Source organism: Anser cygnoides, chromosome Z, assembly GCF_040182565.1.
Source record: "Anser cygnoides isolate HZ-2024a breed goose chromosome Z, Taihu_goose_T2T_genome, whole genome shotgun sequence".
Lineage (NCBI taxonomy): Eukaryota > Metazoa > Chordata > Aves > Anseriformes > Anatidae > Anser > Anser cygnoides.
Window position 1 is genome coordinate 35433992 of NC_089912.1, and position 27572 is coordinate 35461563.

The following is a 27572-nucleotide window of genomic DNA, read 5'->3' on the forward strand; positions in this document are numbered from 1 at the left end:
TTTTCATTAAATTGACTGTTTACCACCTGTGGGTTTTAACAGCTTTGAATTTCATGATCATGGACATCCTCTGGATGTAACTACATTAGCGTTTTATTTCAGATTAAGAAGGCAATTCAGAAGCAAGTTGATGGATGATGCCTATTTGCCATTCATGCATCATGGTTTTTGTGGCTGGCAGAATGAACTGTTAATTGTATTCATTTCTGATGAAACTGGACTGGAAGATGACCTCCAAACAGCTAACCAGCATTTGGTCTGCATAAGGCTAAAGCTGGTTTAAGCTAATATCCCTGAAATACGTATACTGTGGATGTCATCAGCACAGGCTGTTTCACGTTAAACATTTGGTCATTATCATTGTAATGGTAAATAGACTACATGAGTGTTTCACACAACTGAAAGAAGAGAACTGATTGTTTGTTATCCAGCATGGCTGCCTAGGATGGTCCTACTGAAGTAGGCAATACTTCAATCCTACAGTATCCATGCTGCTTTTCTGGAGTAGGCTATTGTAGATGAAACATGCTTCAAGAGAGAAATTTAGAAAATGCTGTGACTGAAACTATTTCCTCAAAGTCCAGTTACAAAACTCCGTCTAATTATGAAATAGCTCTTATCTGAAATCCTAAGACCTACATGACATTATAATTCCTGATTATTTACAAACACTGTATTACCTATATTACACTGAGTTGCATTTTTACTAGGAAAAAACAATGACTTCAGAAACTCGTTGGTTGCTTAGCTATCAAGAGCAGCAATTCTTAATCTTAATGCAAATCTGAAGGCTGGCATAAGTAACTTACAATATTTTATTGTAGTTAGTCTTGAACTCTGCTGAAACTTCTGTCAGATGCAAGTCTGTTTTGGATAGCAAACTTAGATGAAGAAACAGACATAGGAAAATTCTTACTAAATGTAACTGTGCTGACAGAGTAAGTGGAGTAAGTGAATGCTCTGCTGATCAGTATGCATTTCAGATTGCATTGGAAGTACTTCAGCTGTTTTGTTTGAGAAGCTAATACGCAGCTTTTTGAGTTGTAAACTTCACTAATTGTTTTGCAAAGCAGATATGGATCTTCTTGTCAGTTTTAAGCAGAGTAGCTTTAGCAGTAGTATTTTTGGCCTGATACTGGCTTCTAACCTATGGCAAAAAGTGTTCTGGATTTTAGAGATACCTTGTAAAAACCAAGTAGTTTAGTGTTTAAAAAAGAGGTCTGGAGAGATTGAGACAGATAACTTTCAGTGATTCTTATGATCTAAAAAATTATCTTCTGAAATGAACAAGATACTTAATACTTGGATACTTAATATTTTAAAACTGATTAGAAAGAATGACTAGAATAGCTTTACCTGCAGTTGTTTGGCTTTGCCTTTTGAATGATTAAAAAAATTGCAAAAAAAAATTGCATGATCCCAGTTTTCTTGGGTGACATAAAATAATCTAAGCTAGAAGATGTAAGGATGTGGCTGACAAATGGGGGAAGAAATTCATCCCTCTGACTTAGTTTTGTCTAAAATCAATTTCTGATCATCTTAAATATGTAAATTTTCACACTGAGTGGGGTTACTACTGGAACCAGTTAATCTTAAGTCTGACAGTTGTCAAACATCTTTTTCTTCATTTAAATCTTTTAAAAATAGATGAGGTTACAACATCAACAGTAAGGATCGTGTTCTTAGGACCAATATTTAGAAGAAACTTTTCAATTAACTAAACCTTTAGATAAAATGAATTCTAACTTCCCCCCAACTGTATTCACAATTGTAGGCCTCAGTGCTTAATTATGACAGGTGCTCCAAATGCACGTCCAGCTTTGCTTCACCTTGTCCATGCTTTCACCAAAAATGTGGGCTTGATGATCTGTGGTCATGTACATATGGTAAGTGTATTCTATCTAACTTTAAAGTTACCTTACTGTGACCTTTCTTTTTTGCTTTTTTTTAATTTCAACAAATCTGTCTTTCATTTTAAGTGAAAGGTATTAGTATCCTGAGATGTGCAAAAATCTTACTAGTAGGATATACTCCTGTAGGGGTCATCCCCATTCCCAGCTAGCTGTGCTGCCACGTTAGGGAAGCTTTGAAAGTTATGTTAGCTGCCATAACTTTCAATGTGGTATGCTTTGCATCATCCACTTGTAGTTAAAGGAAAGTCTTGTACTGACAGTTGTGCTGTAGGATATGTGGTGGGAGAGGGAGAAAGTTTTCAAAACCAGTACCTTTAATCAGGTGACTTTTAAATACTTAGGAAGCTTTGTAGGAGTAAAGGGAATACTGGATTACAATCTGGGTCTCTTTCTGTCCTTGTCTCATTCAGCCTTACATACTCTGTCATGCTTTGGACAGAGTGGTTTGTCAAAATGACAGTGTCTGGCTCAGTTTCTTTTCAGTGCTCCTGTGAAACAGGTAGATTGATTCCTGAGTATATACTTCTTACAGAGAGTGTTCTAAAATCTTATTGAGCAGTGAATTCAGTTATCAATTTAGCCGGTAGTTTAAAATTGCTTTTACCTTTCAGCTAGTTTTTTTATCCCTTCAGTTATCTAATTGGTTTCATTGGTGAGGTGAAACAGCAATGTGAGTAATTATTTCCTCCATTTTTGCTGTTTCTGACCAGCCCTGAGTATTTCACTAGCTTTTCCTCATTTCCATCAGGATATGATGATTCTGGGTAGGGAGTGAAGGGTTGTTCAATAAGGATGTAATTTCAGCAGTTCTTACTACTTGAAAACAAACAACAGGGGAAAAAAAAAAAGGAAAAAAAAAGGTCCCTTAAAGCACAAGAACAAAACGTGTCTGGTATCTTCTACAGAAGACCAGAAAGGGTTTTGGGGTGGTGGTGGGGAAGGAAGCAAGCTTCATGTAACCATTTTTCAAAATTGCATTGACAGGAGTTGTCTTAACTAATACAAGGTGTCTGTTATACTATGACCCGTAACAAAACCGCAGTTAACTACAGAGTAGCTGTTGCATCTTTGGTAAACATTACTAAATATACTTTAGTATATTAGGATTATGTAGTTGTTGCTAGACATTTTAACACCAGACTTTTTCTGTTGCATCACTAAGATCATTTAAGCAAGTATAACTTTAAGCTTAATCAAGCTTTGTATTTATATATGCTTAGACTTACCAAATTTGCTAAATAAGGCTTGCTTCTGATCTAATGAATGGAAGAGAGCAAATCGAGTTAGTGCAGTCAACAGAGTATGTTTTTAATTAAGCAAATATTGGTCAGTTCGGTCTTGAGAACCTTTTAATTTCAACATATGGATATCTTGGAGGAACACAATGATTCATCCTGGTGCAGGTAGTGGAAAAAAAAAAGTATTTAAAGAGAAGATGACTTTAACGGCAATACATTTCCTACCATCATAGACAGAATTGTGGTCCTATTTTAGATAACCTTCTAAGAAGGCTGGGATTTATCATAAGCAAATGCATGGAGACTTAATTAGCTTCTCACGAATGACGAGTAAGTTAGACTGTCAACAATCCCAGCAGAAACAAGTAGATTATTACACTTCCTTTGTGATAATCTACAAGTGTAGGGAAAACTTGAGCAAACTGGACATTAAGTATGACCCTGGAGGGATGCACCCACAATTGCTGAGGTAGCTGGCAGAAAAATAAACAGGGTGTTAACTACTCAATGCTCATAATTCTTACTCACTTTCCTCCGTATTTCCTTATTTTGAAAGGGTCCTCGGAGGCAAGCCATGAAAGAGCTGTCCACTGATTTGGCCAAATATCAACGATGGCTAATTAAAAACAAGATGAAGGCCTTCTATGCACCAGTACATGCAGAGGACTTGAGAGATGGGGGACAGTACTTAATGCAGGTACATCTCTCCCTTCATTTTTCTTAATGAAAGCAATGATGTTGAATGTCAAAAGTGGAAATGTTTTGGTATTTTGCATGCTGGAGTATTTCATTATGTGAAGTTATCTTAAAAATTAGTTTTCTGATTTGAAGAAAAAAATACTTTGTTTCAGTAATATGTTGGGTGTTTTCATTTTAGTTTTTCTTTAAAAAAAAAAAAAAGACAAACATTTTATGTTCTCTTTAGGCTGCTGGTCTGGGAAGAATGAGACCTAACACCCTTGTTGTTGGGTTTAAGAAAAACTGGAGACAAAGTGATATGAGAGATGTTGAAACCTACATCAATTTATTCCAGTGAGTAGAAGATGTGGATGTGTAGCATTTCTGTGCCATTTCAGTACACTTGGTAATAAGTGAAAACTCTTACCTCAATTAGGTCTTTGTTGCATAAGCTCTTGTCTCTGTCAGGTCGATTCAGATTTTCCATATTGTGGATATACTTTTTCCTGATACAGAAATTAATAAGCAACTCTTGATAGGTTAAGCACATCAGATTTCTGTGTAGTCACTTTCTGCATGTAGAAGTTATGGCAGTGGTCTGAAATTTAAGAGTTACTGCCTTTAGAAAGGGAATTAGTGCCTTACATGTCTGCTGAATTCATTAAACTATATTTTGTATTGAAAGCAGGGTTTTTTCCCTTACTTTCACCCTACGATTTTCAGACAAAATGAACTTCTATGCTGAAGCTCTGTCTTCATTAAACCTTGCCCTAATGTAAGTGAGTGTTGTGCATCTGCAAAAAATACTTTAAAGTATTAAAGTAGCAAAAGTACATGGGAAAGGAAGTCCCTAGTTTACTTTGCCAGTACTGAAATTCAGTCCAGTTCTGGCTGAAAAACTTAATACAATGACTTGTGCTGCTAAAATTTAAGGAAAATACAACTAGCTTTTCTCACTTACAGAGACTTTTTGTTTTCTTTATATGCTGTTTAACTTGTTCTATCAGTACTTTACATTTCTAATTTACTATGCCTAAGAAAGAAAGTTGGGAAGGGGGTTACAGGCAGAGATAAGAAAAGGAAAAACACACACAAACACACATTTTCCCAGTTACTTAAGAGAAAAGCAGGAGAACCAAATGCAATGAAAAAATAAGGCAACGTGTTGGTTAGTTCTTGTTGGTTTTTTTTTTTTTCCTAATTTCATTTGGAATGGCTTGTACTAGAAGAACTCTCAGGGCATACAAAGTCAGGTGGTTCTCCACATCCCAAAGAGAAACCTTAGGAGGTAAACATCGTATTTCAAGCATATTTTCAGAAATTTCCTGGGAAATTGAATGTTACTAAAGTTCACAATAGAAATACACTTAATATGTGTTCAGCTACTTCCAGCAAAGCAGGGCTCATCATGCATAACGGATTCTTGGGAAGACAAGCATCATTGCTTCAAACATCTCTCCATTCCTCCTTCTTTACCTCAGTTTTTATTGCTGAGCACGGCAACATGTGATATAGGACATCCATTTTACCAATTTGTGTCAGCTGTTCTGGCTGTGTCCCAGCTTCATCTTGTTCACCCCCAGTCTCCTTGCTGTCAGGGCAGCATGAGAAGCTGAAAAGTCCTTGGCTCTATGTAAGCACTCCTCTGCAACAACTAAAAACATTGGTGTGTAATCAGCACTATTTTCATTAAAATTCCAAAGCACAGCATCATCTGAGCCTCTACAAAGAAAACTAGCTCTATCCTAGCCACAACCATAACAATAAAATATGCTGATACTTTGAACACTTCTCTTTAAAATCAGTAAGGCTTGATAAAAAGTGTTCACTGAGTGAAATCTTGCGGAATTTCTGTCTATGTGAATAATGTGGAGTTTTAATTACAGCAACTAATTCAGAAGTATTTATAAGACTGATTAATGACTAATGCAAACTGTATCATAGGATCACAGAATAGTTGGGGTTGGAAGGGACCTCTGCCATGGGCAGGGACACCTCCCACCAGACCAGGTTGCTCAAAGCCCCATCCAGCCCGGCCTTGAACCACCTTCAGGAATGGGGCATCCACAGCTTCTCTGGGCAACCTGCTCCAGTGCCTCACCATCCCCAGAGTGAAGAATTTCTTCTGAATATCTGATGTAAACAATATCATAAATGAGGGTAGATTAAGTTTATAATTCTTTCAGTCTTAAATCTTTCAGTCTTAAATCTTTGGGATTTCTTTGTCCTTCATTTTACTCAGACTTTAATCCAGGCTTTTATTCAGTCCTTTTGCTTGTTTCTAAAATCATGAAGTTTTCTCTTTTAGTTTCTTTTTTAAAGGAGCAAATTCCTTCCCCTCCAGATATAATGGAAATAAGCATGTGATAGCTAACTTATAACTATTTTGATTATAACTTCTTGGCTTCCTTTAATACCCAGGTGTCTTGGAAATTCATAACTCACAGATGAAGGAGATCTCAAATCTGACATCTCACCCGACATCAGTATTTATAGTTACCAATGTATCTTGTCATCTGTGCACATCTCAGTTGATCTCTTATTTTTTATTTGATGCACAGTGGTTAAATAAGTACTAGATCTACTTTTATTTAATCACTGTTTTATATAGGGGAGCGAGGAAAAGGGAATAGAAATACTGTGTGTTGCTTTTCAAGATAAGTGACCTGCAGTTGGTGGTTTAGAACTGAAACTTAGATTATTACATAAATGTGTGATTTGAGAGTTTAAATGGCAACATATAAACACTGAAATCTGTTCAGAGGGTGTGTAAAGTAGCTCTTTTGGGAAGGAAGAGGTAGTAACATGTTTGATTTTTTTGTTTCGTTTAGTGATGCCTTTGACATTCAGTATGGTGTGGTTGTCATCCGACTGAAGGAGGGCTTGGACATTTCCCACCTTCAGGGACAAGGTGAGATTTATTGTTTTCTTTAGCTTGTAAGCTTTTTCCCTTTTAATACCATTTCATGAAGATACTAATGAAGATAAATTACTTAGAAAAAAATAGAAAAATGCACAAAGGCAAAAAAAACCCCACCCTACTCTTCATAGAATAAAAATCATTGAAATGAGTAAGCCTGAAATGTGTAATAAAAATAGCGCATGTTTAAAGACAGAATTTGTTTTTCTGTGCATTTCAACTATCTGTATTTGTAAGCTGTTGCTTCCCAGAGACCTACTATTTTACTGAAACACAGAGGCTACCAAATTGGCATCAAGTACTTAAAATTTCTAGACTTGGGTTGTATGATCAGATACTCTGGGTCAGGTGTAAGGTGTTCCCTTCTTCCCTCCTACCCCAGTGTAGTTTGGAGACCTCAGCAGTAGTCAGCCTTAAGTTTGGAATTGTATCAGGAAGGTCTTTGTGTTCACTGATATCCACCAACTCCTAGGTTGCTTCAACTCTGGCAGCCATCAAGTAACTCTACTGAAGCCAAGCATGGAAAAAAGCTGTGAGACACTTTCTGGTCTCTGCCTTGTGTAAAGCTCATCCTTTACTTGGAGTTAGTTTACAATCTTCTTTTGTATGGAAAATAATTCACCATTTTTTCTTCTATGGTTGTAAATAAAAAGATCTTGATGTGAGATGCTATTAGTAGTGTAACGCAATTAATCTAACAATAGAAAATGCAATACCTTTACTACGCATTTCAAACTTAGGGCATCTTGACAACATTAGGTTCACCCTGTCCAGTCTTCTGTGATTGGTGATACTGGTGATACTCTGGCATCAGCAGTTGTCTCTTGTACTTAGTGTTTTTCCTGCTAAAATCTATCTGATTTTTTTTGTAACAGGCTTTTTTTCCTTCAAAGGAAGGAAATGTTTGCTACCATGTGAAATACTTCTAGCTAATGTTTCTATTTAGCTCCTATTTTCAAATCTTATTTATACTAGATGTACTGTGTCTTCACAGTTCTACACTTGGAAAAAAATTAGCATGTACAAAATAAATTATTATAATGGTAATTAGTACAAGCATAACAAGTGTCCTTCCCACCGGGGAATTGATATTAGGTAGCTCTGTTTTAGGTTTAGCCTGTGGTAATACAATTAAAACTCAAAATCGGTGAAGGAAGTAGCAGAAAATAAAAGCTCTGTTCAGGAGAGGTGCCTCTTTGTACTTTGAAACAGTTTGTATATATTATTTTGCCTTTTTTTCCTTGTAACAGCGTGCTAGTTGCAGTGCAGTTTAACCAACTGCAAACCACCTCAGTAGTCACATGCCTTTGTCTTACTCCATTTGGGACAAATAAGTAACTTATATTGTGGTTCTTTGTTTTCCCAAAGAAGAGTTACTATCATCTCAAGAAAAATCTCCATGTTCCAAGGATGTCATAGTAAAAGTGGATTATAGCAAGAAGGCTGAGACTGATACTTCTATAGCTTTTGTTCCATCGTCTAGTGAGAGAACTCCTGCTCTACATAAAGGTAACTTCCTAGTTAGCAGTGAAATTTGAGTTCTTATTCCTTGTAGTTCTTATTCTTTTTCTATCTTGTTCCTTCTTCAGTCTCTTTCATCCTCCCAAGGAATTAAAAAGGTTTTTGTTGTGTTTGTGGAACAGAGAAGCATGTCATGCTTTTCTAGCTGTTGATGTCTAATTACTCATATTTTGCTTTAGAGACTACAGGATGTAAAAAAATCTTCATGACCTAAATAAAAACAGGTGGTGGATTATGATCTACGATACACTTTTTGTTTTTGTTAATGAGATTGAGTGCTATTAAAAATTGCTTGAGAAGGCCACACAGCTGTGTATTGCATGATTTTTAAGGCTGCTAACTTTATGAAGGTGCTTTTTACCTCAGACTAGAACATTTTATTATATGGATGTTAACAGACACAAATCATTCAGGATTCTTTGACATATGACAATAACCAACTTTCTTCTCTTTAAAGTAAAACCTTGAATTAACTGAAGTATTTGGGTGAGAAATATGATTAATTCAAAAAAATACAAATCAATTATCAGGACATGATTCTCAGGACTCTGTGTGCTTTTCTTTGTATGAAAATTCATTTCATTCTACATCTTTATTTTCTTTTTGTTTATTTTATAGACTAGTAGTATTTTCATTAACATCGCAAAGGAAATTAACCTTTTTATTTTATATCTTTAAAAATCTTCCAGAGGAGGACGAGGATGGAAAGACTCCAGCACAACCACTGTTGAAAAAAGGCAGGCATTTTCCACCTTTCGTTAAATCATTCTTTTGCATTGTTAATTTCAGTTTTCCTTTTGCACTCCTTTCTACACATACATTTGAGAAAGAAAAATATCAGCCATGCAAGCTTAATTCTTTTTTCATATTTGGGAATGTGTTTTATCTGTAGGGATTAGGTTGTGGAAAAATAAAGCTTTTGGAAATTACTAGAAGTTCCTACTGAGAAAGGATCATTCATGTGTCTAAGATATGAATGTATCTGGGTCCTTACTTGATTTAGATGTAGTGGAAGAGCTCCATCAGTCTGCTCAGAAAAATTCTAAAGCCGTAGGTGTTGCTCTGTTCAGAATTGCTCAAAAGCTTGCAAAGCAAAGAATAATACAGCCAGTCAGTGAGATTAACATCCGAAATAAAGTGCAGTAGTAATTTAAATAAACAGCATTTTCAGAGGTGAATTAAACAGCTTTCACTTATTGGTTTATTTCAAACTTTTATGAGAGTTAAGCACAAGTCTTTTGCTTTACCAAAGATGCCTCTTACTTTTTTGATGTTTTCTTCATAATTTCAAAAGCCATAAGCTGTTATGTTTCAATAATGAAAAGTGATATTACATCTTGAACCACAAGATGGCAGTTTGGAAGAAGTCCCAGTGTACAGTAAAATAGAATATTAATACAAATCAGTCACAGATGTACTCTAAATTTAAAAATTCCTAATAAAATAAAGACTGAGATGAATATCAAACTCCTGGTTCTTGTTAAAATTCAGGTTTTAACTAAGGGAAAGGAGTTAAGTTTTATTTTGTTTTTTAAATAATTACTTAATTTTATTTGTATAATCTCATTGAAAATGCCAATATTGGATTTGCTGAGAACAATAAAATAACTTCATTGCACAAAATAGTCTATATTGTGCTTCAGAGCCTTGCACATGGGAAACTAACTTAAGGAATCCTATGTTTTGTAAAAAGATGAATTAGCTCTTTTTTCATCCATGCACTTAAAGGTAAAATGGATTTGAAGAAACAGTGCTTAGGAGATAGTGTTTCCTTTTACATTAAGCATCAAGATGAGTTTCAGGGAAATTCTTATCTACAAGAGGTAGCAACAGCGCATTACTGAATGCTATGAAGTGTGTACGAAATGTTAATGTCTGGGCAAATGAGTGTATAAAAATCTTGCAAATCTCTTGTTTGTCAAATGTGTGCTAAATGAATTGGAGGCTTAAATCTTTAACTTATAAAATTAATTTAGGGAGTTTGTGGACTCCATAAATACAGCTCAGTTGATACCCATTTAATCAATAGTGGAATCTGGGGAAAATAGTTTAAATGTTGTTTTTTAATTAATTTATAACTTGGAGAAGTTATAATCAAATAAGTTATGTTGCATTTGAATTTAGGGGTTATTAAGAAAAACACTTTAAAAATGAAATGCCATCACTCTTTCTTTCCAGATTCAAAGAGTCAATCTTCTCCTTTAAATGTGGCTGACCAAAGACTTCTCGATGCAAGTACTCAGTTTCAGAAGAAACAGGGCAAAAGCAATATTGATGTGTGGTGGCTGTTTGATGACGGAGGTAACATACTTAATACTTCTAAAAGCATGTGTTGAGAAGACTTAGTGATTTTGAATTAATTGGTAATTATTTTTCAGTCAGTTCATATATAGGTTACAAGTTTGTACTGTTAAACTCTATGTGATGCTGTGTTTTCTGATACATTCTCAAATTCTGGTTAAAATGCAGGTTTGACATTGTTGATTCCATATCTTATTACAACCAAGAAAAAATGGAAAGACTGTAAGATCAGAGTGTTCATTGGTGGAAAAATAAACAGAATTGATCATGATAGAAGAGCGTAAGTTTACCTTTATAATTTTCATTTAAAATGCTAGAAGAACATGTTAAACAGTAGATGACTTACGAGTAGCCTTCTTTCAATTGTTATTTGGCAGAGATGTAACCGTATTCTATTCTTGCTCTCCAAGAAAGTTCCATTGCTACCAGATTGTGTTGGATGAGTTACCTCTTGTTAAACTAGTATTTCTGTGGCATTTTCTGACAGTAATGTTTTCTCTTTGTTAAATATTGTTTGGGAGAGCTTTAAGGGAGAGTTTTTACTTTATTTGGGAAAAGAATAATAGTGTATTGTTGATTTATAGCTGTAAGCCAGGTTTGTATAATGTTATTTAGACAATTTAACACTTCTGTTGCCTTTTTAAGCTATTTTTCTTATCTGTTTACCCTGTTAAATAATTAAAAATCTGAACATGTGTAAAGGCTTGCTTTTCTGATACAGGATGGCTACCCTGCTCAGCAAATTTCGGATAGACTTCTCAGACATCATGGTTCTTGGAGATATTAATACTAAGCCAAAGAAAGAAAAGTAAGTCTCAAAACAGAAACAAAAAAGCTCATTTGTTAGTTGAGTTCTTGATCTATTTCATGAATTAGAATAGTTACTTACTATATAATGTGAACATGGTGTTACATGTTCACAAAAATCAAGGAAATAAACTAAGCAAGAACTCTTACACTCAAGAATATACAATTCTGCTTTTTATGTATTTTTTAACTCTCTTGCCTTTAGATTGTAATCTTAAACTTGAAAAGGCAGGCAGGTAGGAAAATGGACTTAATCTTACGTGGATGCTTATATGTAATGATGTCTTGTCTTCAAATAGCCTGGTCTATTTTTCTTTCTTCTGTTTTAAATTCACATTGACATTTAAGTTACATGTCTATGATTGTACATGTGATACTGATTTTCCATTTTTAAAAAGTGCTAGTTGTATAGAACATACCAAGTAACTAAAATGGTAGAGTACTTCTGGCACTCTGATACTTTTGGATGTCTTTGTTCTTGGGAGTCTGCTACTGTGAAATGCATAAACTTAAAATTAATTCTCAATTATGCATTAAAAGTTGAGACTGTAGAATTTCAGAGAACTCATGAATAACTTCTGTGAATGAAAATTATTTCTTCTGAGAGCATTTTTATTTGTCTCAGTGGAAACATTTTCCACAATAAATCCAAAAGCTGCTTGAGAAATCCAGTCGGAGTTAACAATAGCTGTAAATTAACTAGAAAAAAAAAGATTTATCTGTAATATTTTCTGTGCTGTACAATAGAATATTGTTAACGGTTAGTTTTGTTCTGTCAGAAAGTAGCAGTTTGTGTTTGTTTTTTTTGTAATGAAGGTGAAGTCATTGTGTCAACTAACTCAGTAAAGACCACCAAGGGCAAGAAAAAATACCCTTATAATGTGATAGTTTACTAGAGGACAGGAACACCTCAGGTTGAAAATGGTCATGGGGGAGTAACTACTGTAACTGCATGGAAGCTTAGGTGTTAAACATAATGATATTACAGTATATACTAAGTGGTAGTTTTTTAACTTTCCAAACTATAATTAGCAACTACAGAAGCTTGTCAATACCTTATGTTCTTTATGAAAGGGAGAAAAGCGTCAGAATTCCTTATTCCATTGGACATAAAGCATACATTTCATTGTGCTCTGCGAAATTGTTTTTACTTTTCTGACTTCTCACATCTTAGGGCTATTCAAAGACAAGTTCTCTCTCTCGAAGCAGCCTTAGTTTGATGCTTAAGTATTGTAATGTGGATAGAGGAAAGTAGACGAGAAGGATCAAAATATGGGTAGAAAAAGCTGCTTTTATAGAAATGAATGCCTCTTTGGCCTTCAGAAGATTTTCTTTTAAAGTTCCTGCTAAATGTCCAGGTGAAATCAAAATAACAGTTCACATTCTAAAAAGAAATATAACAGCAAGACAAGATGGTTCTGCTTATTGGGATTTGAATGTAGGTCTTAAACTGTATTGGAAAGATCAAAAAAGCAACATGAAAATGTAGCTAAAAACCCTAATGGCGCTGGCATGAGACCTGATAGCAGTCTGGTGCTTTTTACTCTGTGACATGTAAGCTCCTCTTTCAAACCTAATTTGGAAGAAGCTGTTGTTAGTGATTGGTTCTATGTATTTTCTAAGCTAGTATCTTCAGCTTTAGAACAATTGCAGTAAAATTATTTAGCAAAACTTTTGCAGTGAATAGTACAAACTCCTACAGATGTCACTAATTGCATGTCGAATTGTAATGTTTGCCTTTACCTTTTGTATGGCCTGTGCACAGCTGATTGTGTGCAAATAGTTCGTTCATTTTTGTGGTATTAAAATGTACTTTCTAATAGCATGAAAGTAATTGCTGACATACAGACTAGTGTCATATACGTTTTAATATGTCTATTCATATAATCATTCCAGTATTGCAGCTTTTGAGGAAATGATAGAGCCCTTCAGACTTCATGAAGATGATAAAGAACAAGAAGTTGCAGATAAAACGAAGGAGGATGAACCATGGAGGATAACAGATAACGAACTTGAGCTTTATAAAACAAAGGTTCTGTATTCCTTAGCTTGTTATGTTAAACATTGTAAAGTGTTTTTTCATCTACTGTATTTGTGCATGTGATATTGTCAAACTGATTCTTGTTATTTTACCTCTTTTATAGCAGCTTTTATGAATAACTAGGGGAAAACAGCATCTAAAACCAGTTGGGGAGGGGGCACGGTAAAAAAAAACAAACTGTTCCTGTTTCTGTCATTGCAGGTTCTAAACTGATATCCCACAGGGTTTTAGCAGTTCATTTAGAACACTAAGCTATATTCAGCTCTTCCTGATGTTTTGTTTAGTTGAGCCCAGACTACCCTTTGGTGCTTCATTATTTAAAACCAACACACAGGTAACTGTGTTGTTAAGGAGCAGTTGAAGGTTTGACTTCTTTTTCCCAAATGGTTGTGCTCTGTAGACATGGGAGGCATTCCTCATTCTTCCATCAGTGTTTCTGTGGAGGACACTCAAGCAGCATCCCATAACAGGATACAGATACACCCATGTATCTAAAGAAAAGACTGGTTAAAGCTTCGGTGATCTGAAGTTCTTCACTTTTTTCACTTTCACCTCTTTTTTTTTTTGTATTCCTGTCTTGATTTTTACAACTTCTGTGATTATTTGCAGTAGAGAAGAAACAGGAATAGTCGGTCACTCTGTATTGTAAGTGTAAAAAGCAGGGATACAATTAACATGTACGTACAGATTGGCAGCTGATGGCAGGATCTCGTAACTGCATATTATGCAGGGACTAGAGGAAAGACTTTATAATTAATGAGCTGCATGATGTCTTGCTGTGACTTATGCCTTACCCCCAAAACTCTTTTTCAATGAGATAATAGCAGCGATGTATTCTTTTGTCTCCTGATAGCTTATTTGTTTCTGCCAACACTATCCAGCAGGCTAGCAGGACTTCTGCTGACATGAGAACAGCAGAACTGTAAGAAATAGCTGCAAGTTAGTTGACATACAAGAACTAAAAATGACTATATGAATGCAAGCTAAGAAAAATCATCAGTAGGAGGAAGGGGAGGAGCTGCTTAAGATGTTAAGAAAGGACAGAGTACTAAATAAGGAGATACATTATGGAGAAGGGCTTCACTGCAGTAACACCACCTTGATCTGAGCTTACGGGATATAGCTAAGGGAACCTCGAAGAGAGCATAGAGGGCTCTTGCTTCCAGCAGCTGCAGAGGGATGGTATCATTAGAAGAACAATCTTAAACTTAGCTTACAAGGTACTTGATTTTCACGTTAGGCTTACCACTTTCTTTTCTCTCAGCTTTGGAACCATAGGTACTTCGGGAAAGCAAGCAAGATACCAACCTGAGGGGGCAAACACATGCTTACTCGAAATGACTCACACCAATTAACTATAACTGTTCTTATATTGATTAAATGAATTTTTTGCAGTTTCTGTAGAGGATTTTCCTAACAAGTTTCATTTTAATTACAGACTTATCGCCAGATTAGGCTAAATGAGTTGCTGAAAGAACATTCGAGTACAGCTAACATAATTGTCATGTAAGTAAATGATTTTTATTCTTATCTTAATTGATGCAGAACTGTGTGTACTGTAAATGTGTAAGTACAGGTCAGGAAAAAGACTGGTTTGGCATTGAAGTATGGAAAAGTACTCAAGGAGGTTTCAGAGCTGGAAGTGTTTTAGAAATACAGAGTTAGTATGATCCATGCAAAATGGCCTGTGTAGCTTGATCATTCTGATATGCTACTTCAGATGATTACCTCCACATTCCTGGTGCAGCTTGGGATTCTCACATTGGTTCTACTCCCACATGCCAACTATCCCCACCTTTCTCAAGTCCTTCATCTCAATTTTTTTGTAGGTGATCTCTGTAGATAGTGGTAGCAGTGTTGTCTGATGATGGATTTCCATGGAACTACTTTTGGGATAAGCAAGGAAGACACAGAATGTGTTTTTTCACTGATTTCCTTGAGGATGCTGCTTCAGAGCTCTACGAAGTGGTACCACAAGCAAATTTTGAACAGGGCAAATAGACTTCCAGGAGTTTTTTGTTACTGTTTTTTGAAAGAAAATAGTATGGCATTCTTTGGAAAGAGAGACTCTGAGAAGGAATATTAGACTGCATCCAACCTAGTAGCATAAGAAAAAGCAGTATTTTAAAATCCTCAGGAGTCTTTAAATATATATGTATGTCTCATTGAGGAGAATTTCCCCTGAAGCTGCCTGAATTAGATGGTGGTGAGAAGCCAGAAGTGAGGTGTGAGTAGATCCTGTAGTGCTTAACATAACAAGCTCTTCAACTCATTAACTAAGTTCTGAGGAAAAACCAAAAACCAAAAAGGTTAGGAAATTTGACTTAGTATCTATCTCTTTGCAGAATCATACTTTCGTTTTCATATATGACTTGCACTTGTTACAGGTTTAACTGTTCTTTTTTGTGTATTTTAGGAGTTTGCCAGTTGCACGAAAAGGTGCAGTTTCTAGTGCACTATACATGGCCTGGTTAGAAGCTCTTTCTAAAGATCTGCCACCGATTCTCCTTGTTCGTGGGAATCATCAGAGTGTTCTTACCTTCTATTCCTAAGAGTACTGCACAGGGGACAGCTATGATGACATGGTACTTCAGTGCCCGGGGAGACTGACTGACATGGTCTATAGATTCTTAACATCACAAAGGCAAAAAGTGACTCTTCTTTCACTATTTCACTGACTTGAAAGCACACAAGGAAAGTTAATGTATTCCTAAAGTTGTGACATCTTCAGTTTATTTTATATTTTCTGTAATTTAATCTTGCTTAATGGGGGAGGATTCCTTGTTAGACTGAAGAACAAGACAAGCTTTTTGTTTGCTATTTGAATAGCAGCAATAAAAGTGTTTTATTTTTAATCAATGAAAGGATTATAGATTTATAAAAGCCTTTTAGCCTTGAGGTGCCTTCTGAAATTAACCAAATCTCATCCACGTACATCCTATTTTGTAAATTTATATAGAATGTCAAAATCTGCCTTCAACTAAGACTTTAGATCGGACTTCCTTTAGTTTTTAATCTCTTCCATATTACGATAAAAATGAATGCTGCTTTTCAGTCTTCCATTGAGCTATTAGTTCTTAGTACTGTATGTTTTCTATTGTCAGAAAGTTTTGTTTTTATTATTATTATTATTTTATCTGTTAGATTTAAAGGTGAGAATTGGGGCAGGTCAATTGAACTAAGACAAATTCCTGCTGTCAGGACTCTGTACCACCAAATTTTGTAACAGTTAAAATAAAATCAAACAGTTAAAATAAAACTACATTGTCAGAGGATCCTCTTCTCAAATTTGACATTGTGTACTTCCTTGGCATTAGTCTGAAATACACAGCTAAGGTTAGCTGACTTGGTGAAGGATGCTGTGTAAATCTATAGCTCTAGTTAGAAGCAATTCATCTTAACAGACAAAGGCCATTTATCTCCTGAAAAATTGGAAGAAAGAAAAAATCCTGTCCTAGTTCTTGGCCTATTAATGTTTTGGTGTCACTTACAACTTAATTTGAAACAAAACTCAACTTAAGGCTTAAATGGGGATAATATGAGCAATGTGATACTATCTGACAGAAAACAGTAAACACTATGTGGAATCTTGCTATCCGATATAAAAAGCAAAAGCTAAAGTTCTCTCGCGTTTTTCAACAAATGGTTAAAAGGACCACTAGTTACTAGGGGAGATGTTTTTAGTCAATTCACTCAAGTTGTGAGAAAATACACTTAGTCTTATTAAAAGATACTCAGGTTTGATCATCTGCCAGTTTAGATTTTTTCCATACATTCTACTTTATACATTTTCTATGTTCAATCAAGAAACTGCCAATCTTGTGTGCCCTTTCATTGTATATTTTGACAACTTCATAATTTAGTCTACTATGAACACCTACACAAGAAATTACACTTGAGCCTTTATACAAAGGTAAAATGTGAACTGTTTTTAAATTCCTATATATTTTGGACAGAAAGGATTGCCTAAAAACATTTCACAAGCTTTTGATATTAGCATTGGACATGCTACTGGATCAGTTTACCAGTGCTTCAGTGACTTTCATTTAAGGATGCACAGAAAAGGTGTATTATGCTAAATACGAGATCAAATTGAAATGTACCCCTTTCTTTTTGAAGGACAAAGCAATTAGTCATTGTGTGGCAAGGTAGAGCTTCAAGTTGTTATGATTCAAGATGTAAAAAAAAATCTACACAGTGCAGTGTATGCCGTTGTCAATTTCTTGTTGAACTGCAAATTTTTTTCCATTTGTTTCTATCAATTGGATTTGAGTCTATTGAATCATTTCACTTTAAAAAAAACAAGAACATGCATGTTTTGCTGCTAAGTGTGAGAAAACTGATGCCAGCATGAACCCAGCTTGTTAAAATAAACATAAGACAGTTTGCAGTAAAAGTGCTACTTCCTCCCAAGTGAGGGGGTGGAAATCAGAATAACCATTGTGTCTACTACAGATTTTACCATGGTTGTTGGGGGATATGGATATCACATTGTGAATATGGAATCATTGCCATGATTTTTCTTGTTTTGTGGGTTATGTTATTTTGAACAGATGGACAGTAAGGCATGGACATAGTGCTGCTATCTTTAAAAAAAAAAGTGCACAGGTACACTTATTTAAAAGTTTTTTTTTGCCCATTCAGGAAACCATTGCTTGTGATCTGTAACACAGAAACCAAATGAAGTGTCTGTATACATGCATATATGTGTATAAAATTATATAAAATATATCTAAATATGCATATGGGGATAGTTAGGGTAATGTCTGTGAAATATGTAGGATGCTTTTCACATATGCACTCTCAGAAGTCCACTAATGCTAGGCACAAGGTCAAGTTTCAAGATTATTTGCTACACTAAAACTTCAACAGGTAATAGTAATTGTTAGCAACAAATGTCAGTTAGTGGCAGTCGTTCCAACTTCTGCTTTGATTTTGATGCCAAATTTAATTATGTTCCAATCGTTAATTACTTGAAAAATGAAATATCACTGACACATGAAAATTCATACTTTCTATAGATTAGGTTTCTTTGTATGGGTTTAGAAAGTCAGCAATGGCTGGTGAAAATCAATTATTTATTTGCTCACTCTATTTGTATTTAGGTTTCCTTTTACATACATTCTTTTTATATGCTTTTCTGACATTACATATTTAAAAATAACTGAAAATAATTTAAAGATTTGAGCGTTAGTGGGTAATGACCCACTTGGTTTGAAGATGTAATATTTGATACTGTACTGTAACTGTCACACACAAATGCTTTTCTAATGTTTTAACGTAACTATTGCAGTTAATACTTTGTACCATGGGGATGTCACTGCAATAAAAGGAGATGAATTCAATACAACTGTCTTGTCTAAAGAAAAAACCTTTTATTGGTAAAGGATAGTGAATTGTGCTCATAATTTAACCAAGTAATTATAAAAATGTTACCTGATACATGGATCTGCTTATTGTATACATCTGATATTTCACCTGTTGTTGTGGAATTTGTATGGGACTATTACTAAAAGGAATATAGGTATAAGGTATAATATAGGTATAAGGAATATATATATCTATTTGTTCACAGGTGGAATGCTTGCCACTAGCCGGAAGGATTATTTTTCATATGCAACCAACACTTTGATATGTCATTAGAAATTTTAGAGAGCAGAACAGACAATGGGGACCAATCAGCAATATGCAGTATGTTTAAGCTGGAATAGTAGTATCAGAAAATATGTTCCTATTACAAATGGAACTTGTGAAAGACTGTCTAACTCCTCTCTCAAGGTAGTTACCCACTGGGATGTGAGGAAGTAAGTAGGGAAAATAATTTTGACATTCAGTGCCAAAGCCACTTGTAAGCAAGACAAGCTTGGGTTTAGCTATGTTATGTATATTCAACTAGGAACTAGTGAAATTTAAGCTTGAAAGCAAAATTACAAATTGTAAGTTGTGTTCTCATATAAGATAATACTTAGAATCACTAAAGAACTTAACCTCATTAATTTTGGTGTTTCGTAGTACAGCTCAATGACTCTTAACTGTTATTTAAAAATCAGTGATCTGAAATTATTAGGGGTTAATCTGTCCTCAATTTACTAAATATCTTTCCCATGTATTTAAAGATAGGCCTTGAGAGGGAGATTTGAAGGCCAGTGGAAAGGGAACTCTTGTTTAGAGTATGCTGCGAACTTCTATGCTGTTGGCTCTAACCTATCTTTTGGTTGGTAAAAGAGCTACAGTATATGGTGTGTAATGGCTTTTCTGGATTATGTGTGCTGAAGAATGTGTTGACCTAAATAATCAAACAGTACCATTAGCTGAATTCATAAATAAGTGACTTCACATATGGTTTACAAGCTTTTTTTTTATATATATATAAAAAAAAGGCCAAGGTTGTGCTCATCACTTGCCTACAAAAATCAAATAAATGATCACACTGTATAGTTAGTTGTTCTGTTGTGGAACAGGAAAGCAGGGCTCCCTTCACCTTAGTGAATATCAGCCTGGTTACAGTTCTCATATAACCTCTCTGGGCTCCAGTAAATCTTGCCTTTGTGCACTTAAAACCTGCTTTAATTTTAGCTGCAGGCTTAAAGTCTGTGTGGCTATGGAGGTGTTGAATAGTGCTTCCATAGCACTGCCTTACTTCTTTTGGTGCAGGGTGAAAATAGCAGGTTTGGGTTTCAGAAAATTTAGCAGTGTATTCTCGTGCTGCTCTTGATGGAGGGGCAGTGAAGAGATTTTTGGAGTTAAGATGGGGTTAGTTTGATACGAGCCAATGCCTGTGTTTAGGATGGGGAGAAACAAGCTAGTACAAATCAATTTGTTAACTTCTGAAGGAGATCAGTTAATGATGAAGCAGCAGCGCGTGCATCCTCAAAACAAAATACATTTCAGTTAAAACACGAGCCTTATATGCCCGGAGCTCAGATCGGCTATGACACACTGTACTCTATCGTATGTAGAGCGTGGACCACAGTTCCTGACAGGGTAGCGTAATCCCGCGAGTTTGGGGAGGAGTCCAGAGTCGCCCTCAGACCGGCCCCGCCCCTCCCGCCAGCCCCGCGCCCCTATTGGCTGCGGTCGCCTCCCCTCCTCTTCTTATTGGCTGCTGCGGGGAGCGGGAAGCTCGCGGTATGACTGCCGTGATGGTGACTGCCATGATGGCGGTTGCCTAGTCAGCGGGGCGTGGGGGGAGTCCTCCCCGTGTGGGGTGCCGTGTGCGCGGCACCTCCGCGAGCAACTGCCGCTGTGGGGTCGCCGCGCGAAACCCCCCAGTGGCTTGGGCCCTTAGGAGCACGTTCTGCACGTTTCCCTTCGTGTTTAGCCGATGTTCCCAGTTTATCAGCTCCTGGGCTCTGAGGTGTTTGGGGGGTCATTCACGGCAGGAATGCGGGTTATAAACGACCACAGAAAGGGAAAACCTAGCTTCACGCAAACACTTGCTATGAAGAAAGTACCTAAACGTTCCCTAGTGCACTATATCCAGTGTGGGTTGGGTGAACTTCCGAGTCCTAAGAGGCTGGGGAGAGCTCAGCTCATTTGCTTTGCAGATGTTAAACAAGTTGCCAATCCAACACCGGTAATGTGCAGGAAAAGTATTAAGGTCATCAGCTTAAGGTTATTTCGTAACGTGCTCTGATGTTTGCTAATGTCTGGTGGTGTGTAATGCAAACATATATATATATATATATTTTTTTTTCCTGTGTGTTTTGGTGAAATCTTACAAAATGTGCTACTAACCAGTGTCTTAATATCACTGGCATCCACGTGTAAGGGAAGAAAGGCCACTATGTTCCCACCTCCCGGGGAGCTGGTGCAAGCAGAACCTGAAAATCTGCAGCCAAATCAAAGCCTAGTGGGAAGTGTTGGGTCTAGGAACCTCATCTCCCTAGTCCTTCAGTTACCATCCACATTAGTAATGACAAAATAATAGTTACAAAACCTTACTAATAAAACCTGGGGTTTAGTGAAAGAGGCAGGAAATATTTTCTCCGCAATTTGTGAGTAGTTCCAACTATAATAACAACACAAGGTGGCACTGTTGTCTTTTAGTATTTTGGTTAACGAGTTATCTGAAGTATCAAATACTCATTTCTTGCACTGTTCCTATGGTTTCATGGGCTAAATGACTCAGTGCTTTGAATAAACTTCACGCGTCAGCGTAATAGGACTCTTATGCGTTATATATTTTTTTTTTTCGTAGTTTTGACTGTGAATTGGAGAAAAGAAGTAGACAAATGCTGCTTTTCCCTTTCTGTTAAGGGCAAATTACTCTGGTTGTGTTCTAAAGGACGTACAAATCTCCATGTAAACGTTTCCTGTCGAGTTCAAACAGCCTCTTGGAGGTAACCACCATTTTGTAAAACACCGAGTGATGTCCATTTTTCTTAGTGGTTAATTCTAGTTGTCTTAACCTTAGTGAGCCAGAAGGATAAAAGCTCCAGGCAGAGGAGGAGATCTTTTAAATAGAGAGGTTTGACTAACATCCCACCTAATTTCAGAGTGATTCGTAACATTTCAGCAAGATTTTTTTGCTTCATAAGTAAGAGGCATGACAAATGTCTACCACCTTTCAGCAGTAGAGAGCTAGAAGGAAGAAGATAAAGCTTTGTCTCATGTCATCCCTAAATATTCCAGTACTGGCTATTTAAAATATTGGAGGAGACTGAATAGTGTAGCATTTGGCATTTTCAAGCATTTGGCATTTTCAAGCTTATTAAGCTTATCAAACTTTATCGCTCTGTTGAAGTGTTTTACAACTAATAACTAAATCTTAGAACATCTCTCAGCAATTAAATTTGTCTCTGCAAAACAGATGGTGAAATGGAGTCACAAGCAAAAGGATTTCCACAGGCTCTTGGTGAAAAACCGGAGAGCTGAGATTAGCCTTGAAACATGCTCACTCCCAGCCCTGTTTGATCATTTGCAAATTATAGGAACTCCTTTTTATTACTGTTGCTGACTGCATAGATTAAGAACTGTATTAAAAAACTATATATATGAAAGAGGGGATGGGATGTACATACAAAAGAATTTTCCTGATAGTCCAGTGTTAACCTATGTGTTCAATAAATGTGTTGGTCTATTTAATGCAGCTCTTCTTTGATGAGCAATGGGTAAAGAAAAATCAATACATGATGTAAAATGCAAAAATAAAAGCACAAGAGTAAGCGTTGTTGCTTGTAGCAAAACATAGTAGTTTAAGCACCAGTAACCTAGAAATCACAGTGGGTCAAAACACAGTTCCTGCCAAGAGGAGCCTGCACCTCAAAGGAAATGACATTTTATGGAGTCAACCAACAACAGCCATTCATATTATTAACATATGAAATCAAGGCTAACCACAGAATAAAGTGTGGGCTTTCCCATGGGATTTTGGCTAACCTCATATAGAATTTCATTTTACTTTTGATTGCACAGTTGAGTGTTGTTAATTTTAGAGGTTTATTCTCATTAAAATCTTTGTGTATCCTTCTGCTAGCGGTGGTAGTATTTCAGACAAGGTAGGATTTATTGGGAAAACTCAAGCTTTGGCAAATACATGCCAAACCCTGCTAAGTACTCTTGATCTGTGATATCTTTATTTTAATTGGATTGCAGGCTTTTAGCTGCTTTCTTGCCATACTTGTATGCACCTATCAAAATGAGGCTTGATTCTCATCTGGGGCCTCAGAATCACCATGATGCAAGTAATTCTAACAGATAAAAAAAAAGTAATAATAGAAGTTATGATCACTTATTGGCTCTGGGAACTGAGCTTTTTTTCTACCCAGAAAATGGATCTTCTTCTGTGCTGGCCAGCCCTGGGACTATTAGGTCATTGTAGAAAGCTCATTCTGTCCCAGACACAAAACACTCCAGTATTCATTTATGATTTGGAGCCTGTCTTTCTGAATCTCTGGGCCATCACTCCACACATAATCGAGGAATTTTCACTTTCCCAGGATAAAGCCAGGTTAGTAATAAAAGGCATCTTCTCCTGTTGCAACTTTGACTGCGGGTAGTCAGCCTCTAAATAAAGAGTGATAGGTTCTGAGTTTGTAGTCCTCTCCTTGTTCTGGAAGTAATTAACCCTATTATATGGCAGTTTTTGTACCTGGAAGTGACTTAGTGGCAGATTCAGAATTCAGATTAAATCCTAATTTCTAGGTTTTGCTGCAAGTACTAGGAATATTCTCTCTTCACCTTAATGCGAAATATATATATATATTTTTTGTAATTACTTCTAACTTCGAAACAGGGCAGTCTTCTGTAGGAAGCTGCTACACAGATCTTCAAAGCCAACATCTGCTCTCCTGAAGCCCAGGGTTGTAATTCTGCTTATTGTCTTGCTTACATCTCTCAGGATTTAAAACTCCACTCTCTGTCATAGTCACTGCAGCCAAGACTGCTTTTGGCCTTCACATCCCCAGCCAATTCTTTCTTGTGAGAAAACAGATTCAGTAGAGAATTTGTTCTAAGTGGCTTTTTGAGCAACTACATCAAGAAATTATCAAGACACTCAAGAAACACGGAATTGCTTTTTCCTAGGTGTATTTCCCTTCCAGCAGGTATTGCTGTTTAAAATACCCTGTATCTACCAGAGCTTGTGATCAGATGGCCTCTTTCTGTGATCTATTTCATTGTCAAGTATGTTCTGAGACATTATGGATAATACTCCTAGGAAAGGAGAACAACTCCAGAGAAGGGCCGTGAGGATGATCAAAGGGCTGGAGGACCTCTCCTATGAAGACAGGCTGAGGGAGTTGGGGTTGTTAATAATATGTTAAAGCTGACTGGAAGAAGAAGAATGCACGTGAATGAGATCCTATGGTTCTGAGTTCTACTTTGTGGGCTTTGTAGACATTGTAGGCTTTGGCTAGAATTGTTTTAGGTAACTGCAAAGATGACAGGGAATTTTAAGAGTATGGGAATCTAAATGGAAACCAGTAACAGGCACATTAGAATCACCTCAGAATGAAAGGTAGAGCAGGGATTAGAAAGATGAATGTGTTTTGTGTGTGAGAATTGTGAAGTCAAAGGTTAATGAAAAAAAAAGTGGGGTAGATATAGAAAATAAATGCAACGTAAAATTCAACTGGCATAAATAAATGAGTGCAGATCAAAACAATAAATTCTTGCATTTGTGAAGAGGATGAGGACCACGACTTTGTCCCCTTATTTTGTCATTTTTTTCTTCTACTCTTTTGGAGAAATTGAAGTATTGTGTGGAAAGATAAGTGGGCATAAAAAGGCATTTGAGAAAAGTTCTAGACTACCTCTATGTGTAGATGTGGAGTCTTATCCAAATGGGAGTGCATGTGAGGGAAGAAACTTAGTAATGGAGCTTTATGTTTTGAATCATTTTTCTTGTTATTTCCATTTTCTGTCAGAGCTAATGTGTGAAGGGAATAAATACCCTCTGTGCATGCTAATTATTTTTGAAGAAGCACAATATACTAGGGCAGTGCTTAATGTATTTTGCTGTTTTTTCTTTGCCTTTTTTGTCTTTTTTGTTGTTGTTGTTGTTGTTTTTCTTTATTTCTTCATAATTAACCATTTAGTTATGGAATGCTTGGTGCTCCTTGCATCATTGAAAGTGCTGTTGTGAATATGACATCTTATGTGGCCGATATTCTGGAGTGTGCTTCCTCTTGCTTTTTAACACATCTTGTTTTCTATGAGAATCTTGGTCACTTGAAAATATTTGGTTTTGGTTGCTTTCATAATCAGCTTTCCTTCTTGCATGCTTGTTTGAGGTAGACTGCGTTCTGTGAATGAATGCATAGTTCTTTGGTATGTCACCAAAGGAGCATATGGTGAAGTCTCTGTATTTATGAGATTTGGTGATGGTTGTACTACTTTTGGAGAGGAGACTTGTGGCTATTATGGAGGAAAATCTGGGAAATGTCCTGACACTAGGAAATTGGGACATAATTTTTTTTTTTTAATTGATAGGTGAACGTGAAATATTAAAAAAAATAAATAAATAATGAGTGGCTAACTAGGTATCAAAACTAACCGGTTGGTTTCCTAACAAGCTGATGGATATTACACAAAAGTGTAGATTATATTAACTGATGCTGTTGTTAGTCTGAAGAGTGATAAGAGACTGCAAGTATTAAGAATGTTTCTTTCTCATGCCTAGAAGATATTTCTATTTTATTAATTTAGGAAAGTGTTATCTGAACAATAGAAAAGGTCAACCTGACACTGTGACTGCCCCTTTTTTCATGTTCTGTGGGCAAATAGGTATGACCTCCTTTTCTGTGAATGTCAGTCTTGAAACCTCAGAAACATTGTTTTAAAAAGTGCTGCTTTCTACAAAAGACTGGTTTGGGGATAGTTTTTCTTTTTGGTATTAACCATACCAAGTTATATACATGTTTGAGGTCCATTTCATGTTCACTTTTACTGGCTTTTGTCTTGCAAGCAGAAATATTTTGGTGGGTTTTTAATGTAACTTTATGGGAACAAGAGCTTTTCAATTATTTGCTTTGGTTGTGCTCAATTCAAGCACTGGTTACTGTGGTTTGTTTTTCTTGGATGTTTCCTCTGGACTGTGCTTTCCTAAGAGCATGTGTCCTGATGAAGTGTAGTTTAGTCTTTATTTCACTGAAAGAAGTTGGAGAACATACATGGGTAGATAGGATGTTAAATACAAACACAAATACACAAGAGCCTGTTTAGTCCATTTGAAAAGGAGAGGAGAGGAAGGGAAGACACTGAAATGCCTTACAGCATGTTGGATTCACATAAATAATCTGACTGTGAGTAGTGCTCTCACATTCTGTTCGATGTTGTGTGAAGCAAGTGTTGCTGCTCTTCTCAGGAGAGAAGGCTAGACCAAAAAAGTGGTGGGTTCCTTTCATTGAGAAGGAAACAAGACTCATATGTGGTTATCTCCATATTCCAAAAACTCTTGTATTTTGAAGTGGGCACATTTTTAAAATTTTCATCTGTGTTCTCACCAGTTAAGAAATTATTTATAACAATGAATTTTCCTTTCAAACACTCTTTTTATGCTTTCATCCTAGCTTTAAAATTGATTCCCAGACAGCTACTGTTTAGCCAAAAAACAGCTGTATTGAGATTGAATGGATATTATTTTTATGTGGGATGCTTAGGAACAATGTTTCTTTGCATCCCGTGGTAAACAGGAAAAGGAATTTCAATCCATGTAATTAACAGCTTGCCTGGTATACTTGGTATTTTCCATGGATTAATATTTAGTAGATGGACTGCATTATGAGCAATCCTAGTGGAGCTCGGCTCTGATTCAAGAGCAGCTATTTTTGACCATCTCTATGTACTTTTATCAGTGTAACAATAGAATACAGTGTAAGGATTTCCTTGGATTTTAGGCATACGGAAACCAGAGGCTTAAAATATTGTGTATTATGTGTCTTAACAATTCACTGAATGATACAGAAAAGTGCTTTCCTACACACTTCAGAGGCATGTTGAACAATACATTGCACTCCCCAGTGATGGGGCTGTTGTTGACTACGCCGCCTAGTGATGTTGGTCTTATTGATCAAGAGTGAGAGACATAAAGCTGAGGTGTCTCAGTAGTACACTTAGCCTTAAAAATACTGTAGTTTTTTTTTGTTTGTTTGTTTTTAATTTGGCTTTTCTAAGCTGTGTGGGTTATGCACTGATCAATAAATCTACTGATGGATGAGCATTTCAAGCTGAAACTTGATTTTTAATTATGACTTTTCAGCCTCTCAGCCAGCAAACATCAGGTCTTCTAATTTTTCTATCTTTCATTTTCATTTGATGACTTAAAACTATTGGAAATAAAAAACTTAAACTATTGGAATAAAACTCATTTTAGATCTAATTCAATTCAATTCCTTTAAATCTTTAAGTAGTATGCATTATTAAATGTGTAGATGGTTGTGCATTTATATTAGGTCCAGTATTCAAGATTATTTTGGAATATAAATGGAGAAAGTGTTCATTAATCCAAAAGTAGAGTCCTCGTGGCCATTTAAAAAAATACTTTTTCTAAAACTTTTTTTTGAAAAGGGAGTTGGATTCATTGTGTTATACAGTTTGTTTTCTTTTCAAATTGACCCATGTCTGAGTGCATCATTCATAAGTCAACTAATTTACTTTTGTTCTTAATCAATAGACATTTGATGAACTAATATACCTTTGGAAGTGAAAAG

The 27572-nt window shown here is 36.0% G+C and overlaps 1 protein-coding gene across 2 annotated transcripts in view; it reads left to right on the forward strand.

The window, feature by feature from the left end:
• Positions 1-18769, forward strand: part of SLC12A2 (solute carrier family 12 member 2) — a 62791-nt gene extending 44022 nt beyond the window's left edge. The window contains exons 16-27 of one of the 2 annotated variants that reach the window (XM_013195621.3): positions 1775-1886; positions 3708-3848; positions 4077-4183; positions 6661-6740; positions 8118-8258; positions 8960-9007; positions 10449-10571; positions 10740-10851; positions 11293-11379; positions 13275-13410; positions 14858-14925; positions 15836-18769. In XM_013195621.3, the coding sequence (XP_013051075.2) occupies positions 1775-1886; positions 3708-3848; positions 4077-4183; positions 6661-6740; positions 8118-8258; positions 8960-9007; positions 10449-10571; positions 10740-10851; positions 11293-11379; positions 13275-13410; positions 14858-14925; positions 15836-15971 (1291 nt within the window). In that variant the 3' untranslated portion in view covers positions 15972-18769. The remainder of the gene's footprint in view (positions 1-1774; positions 1887-3707; positions 3849-4076; positions 4184-6660; positions 6741-8117; positions 8259-8959; positions 9008-10448; positions 10572-10739; positions 10852-11292; positions 11380-13274; positions 13411-14857; positions 14926-15835) is intronic. The other variant, XM_048050518.2, reaches the window with a different exon arrangement.
• The last annotated feature ends 8803 nt before the right edge of the window (positions 18770-27572 follow it).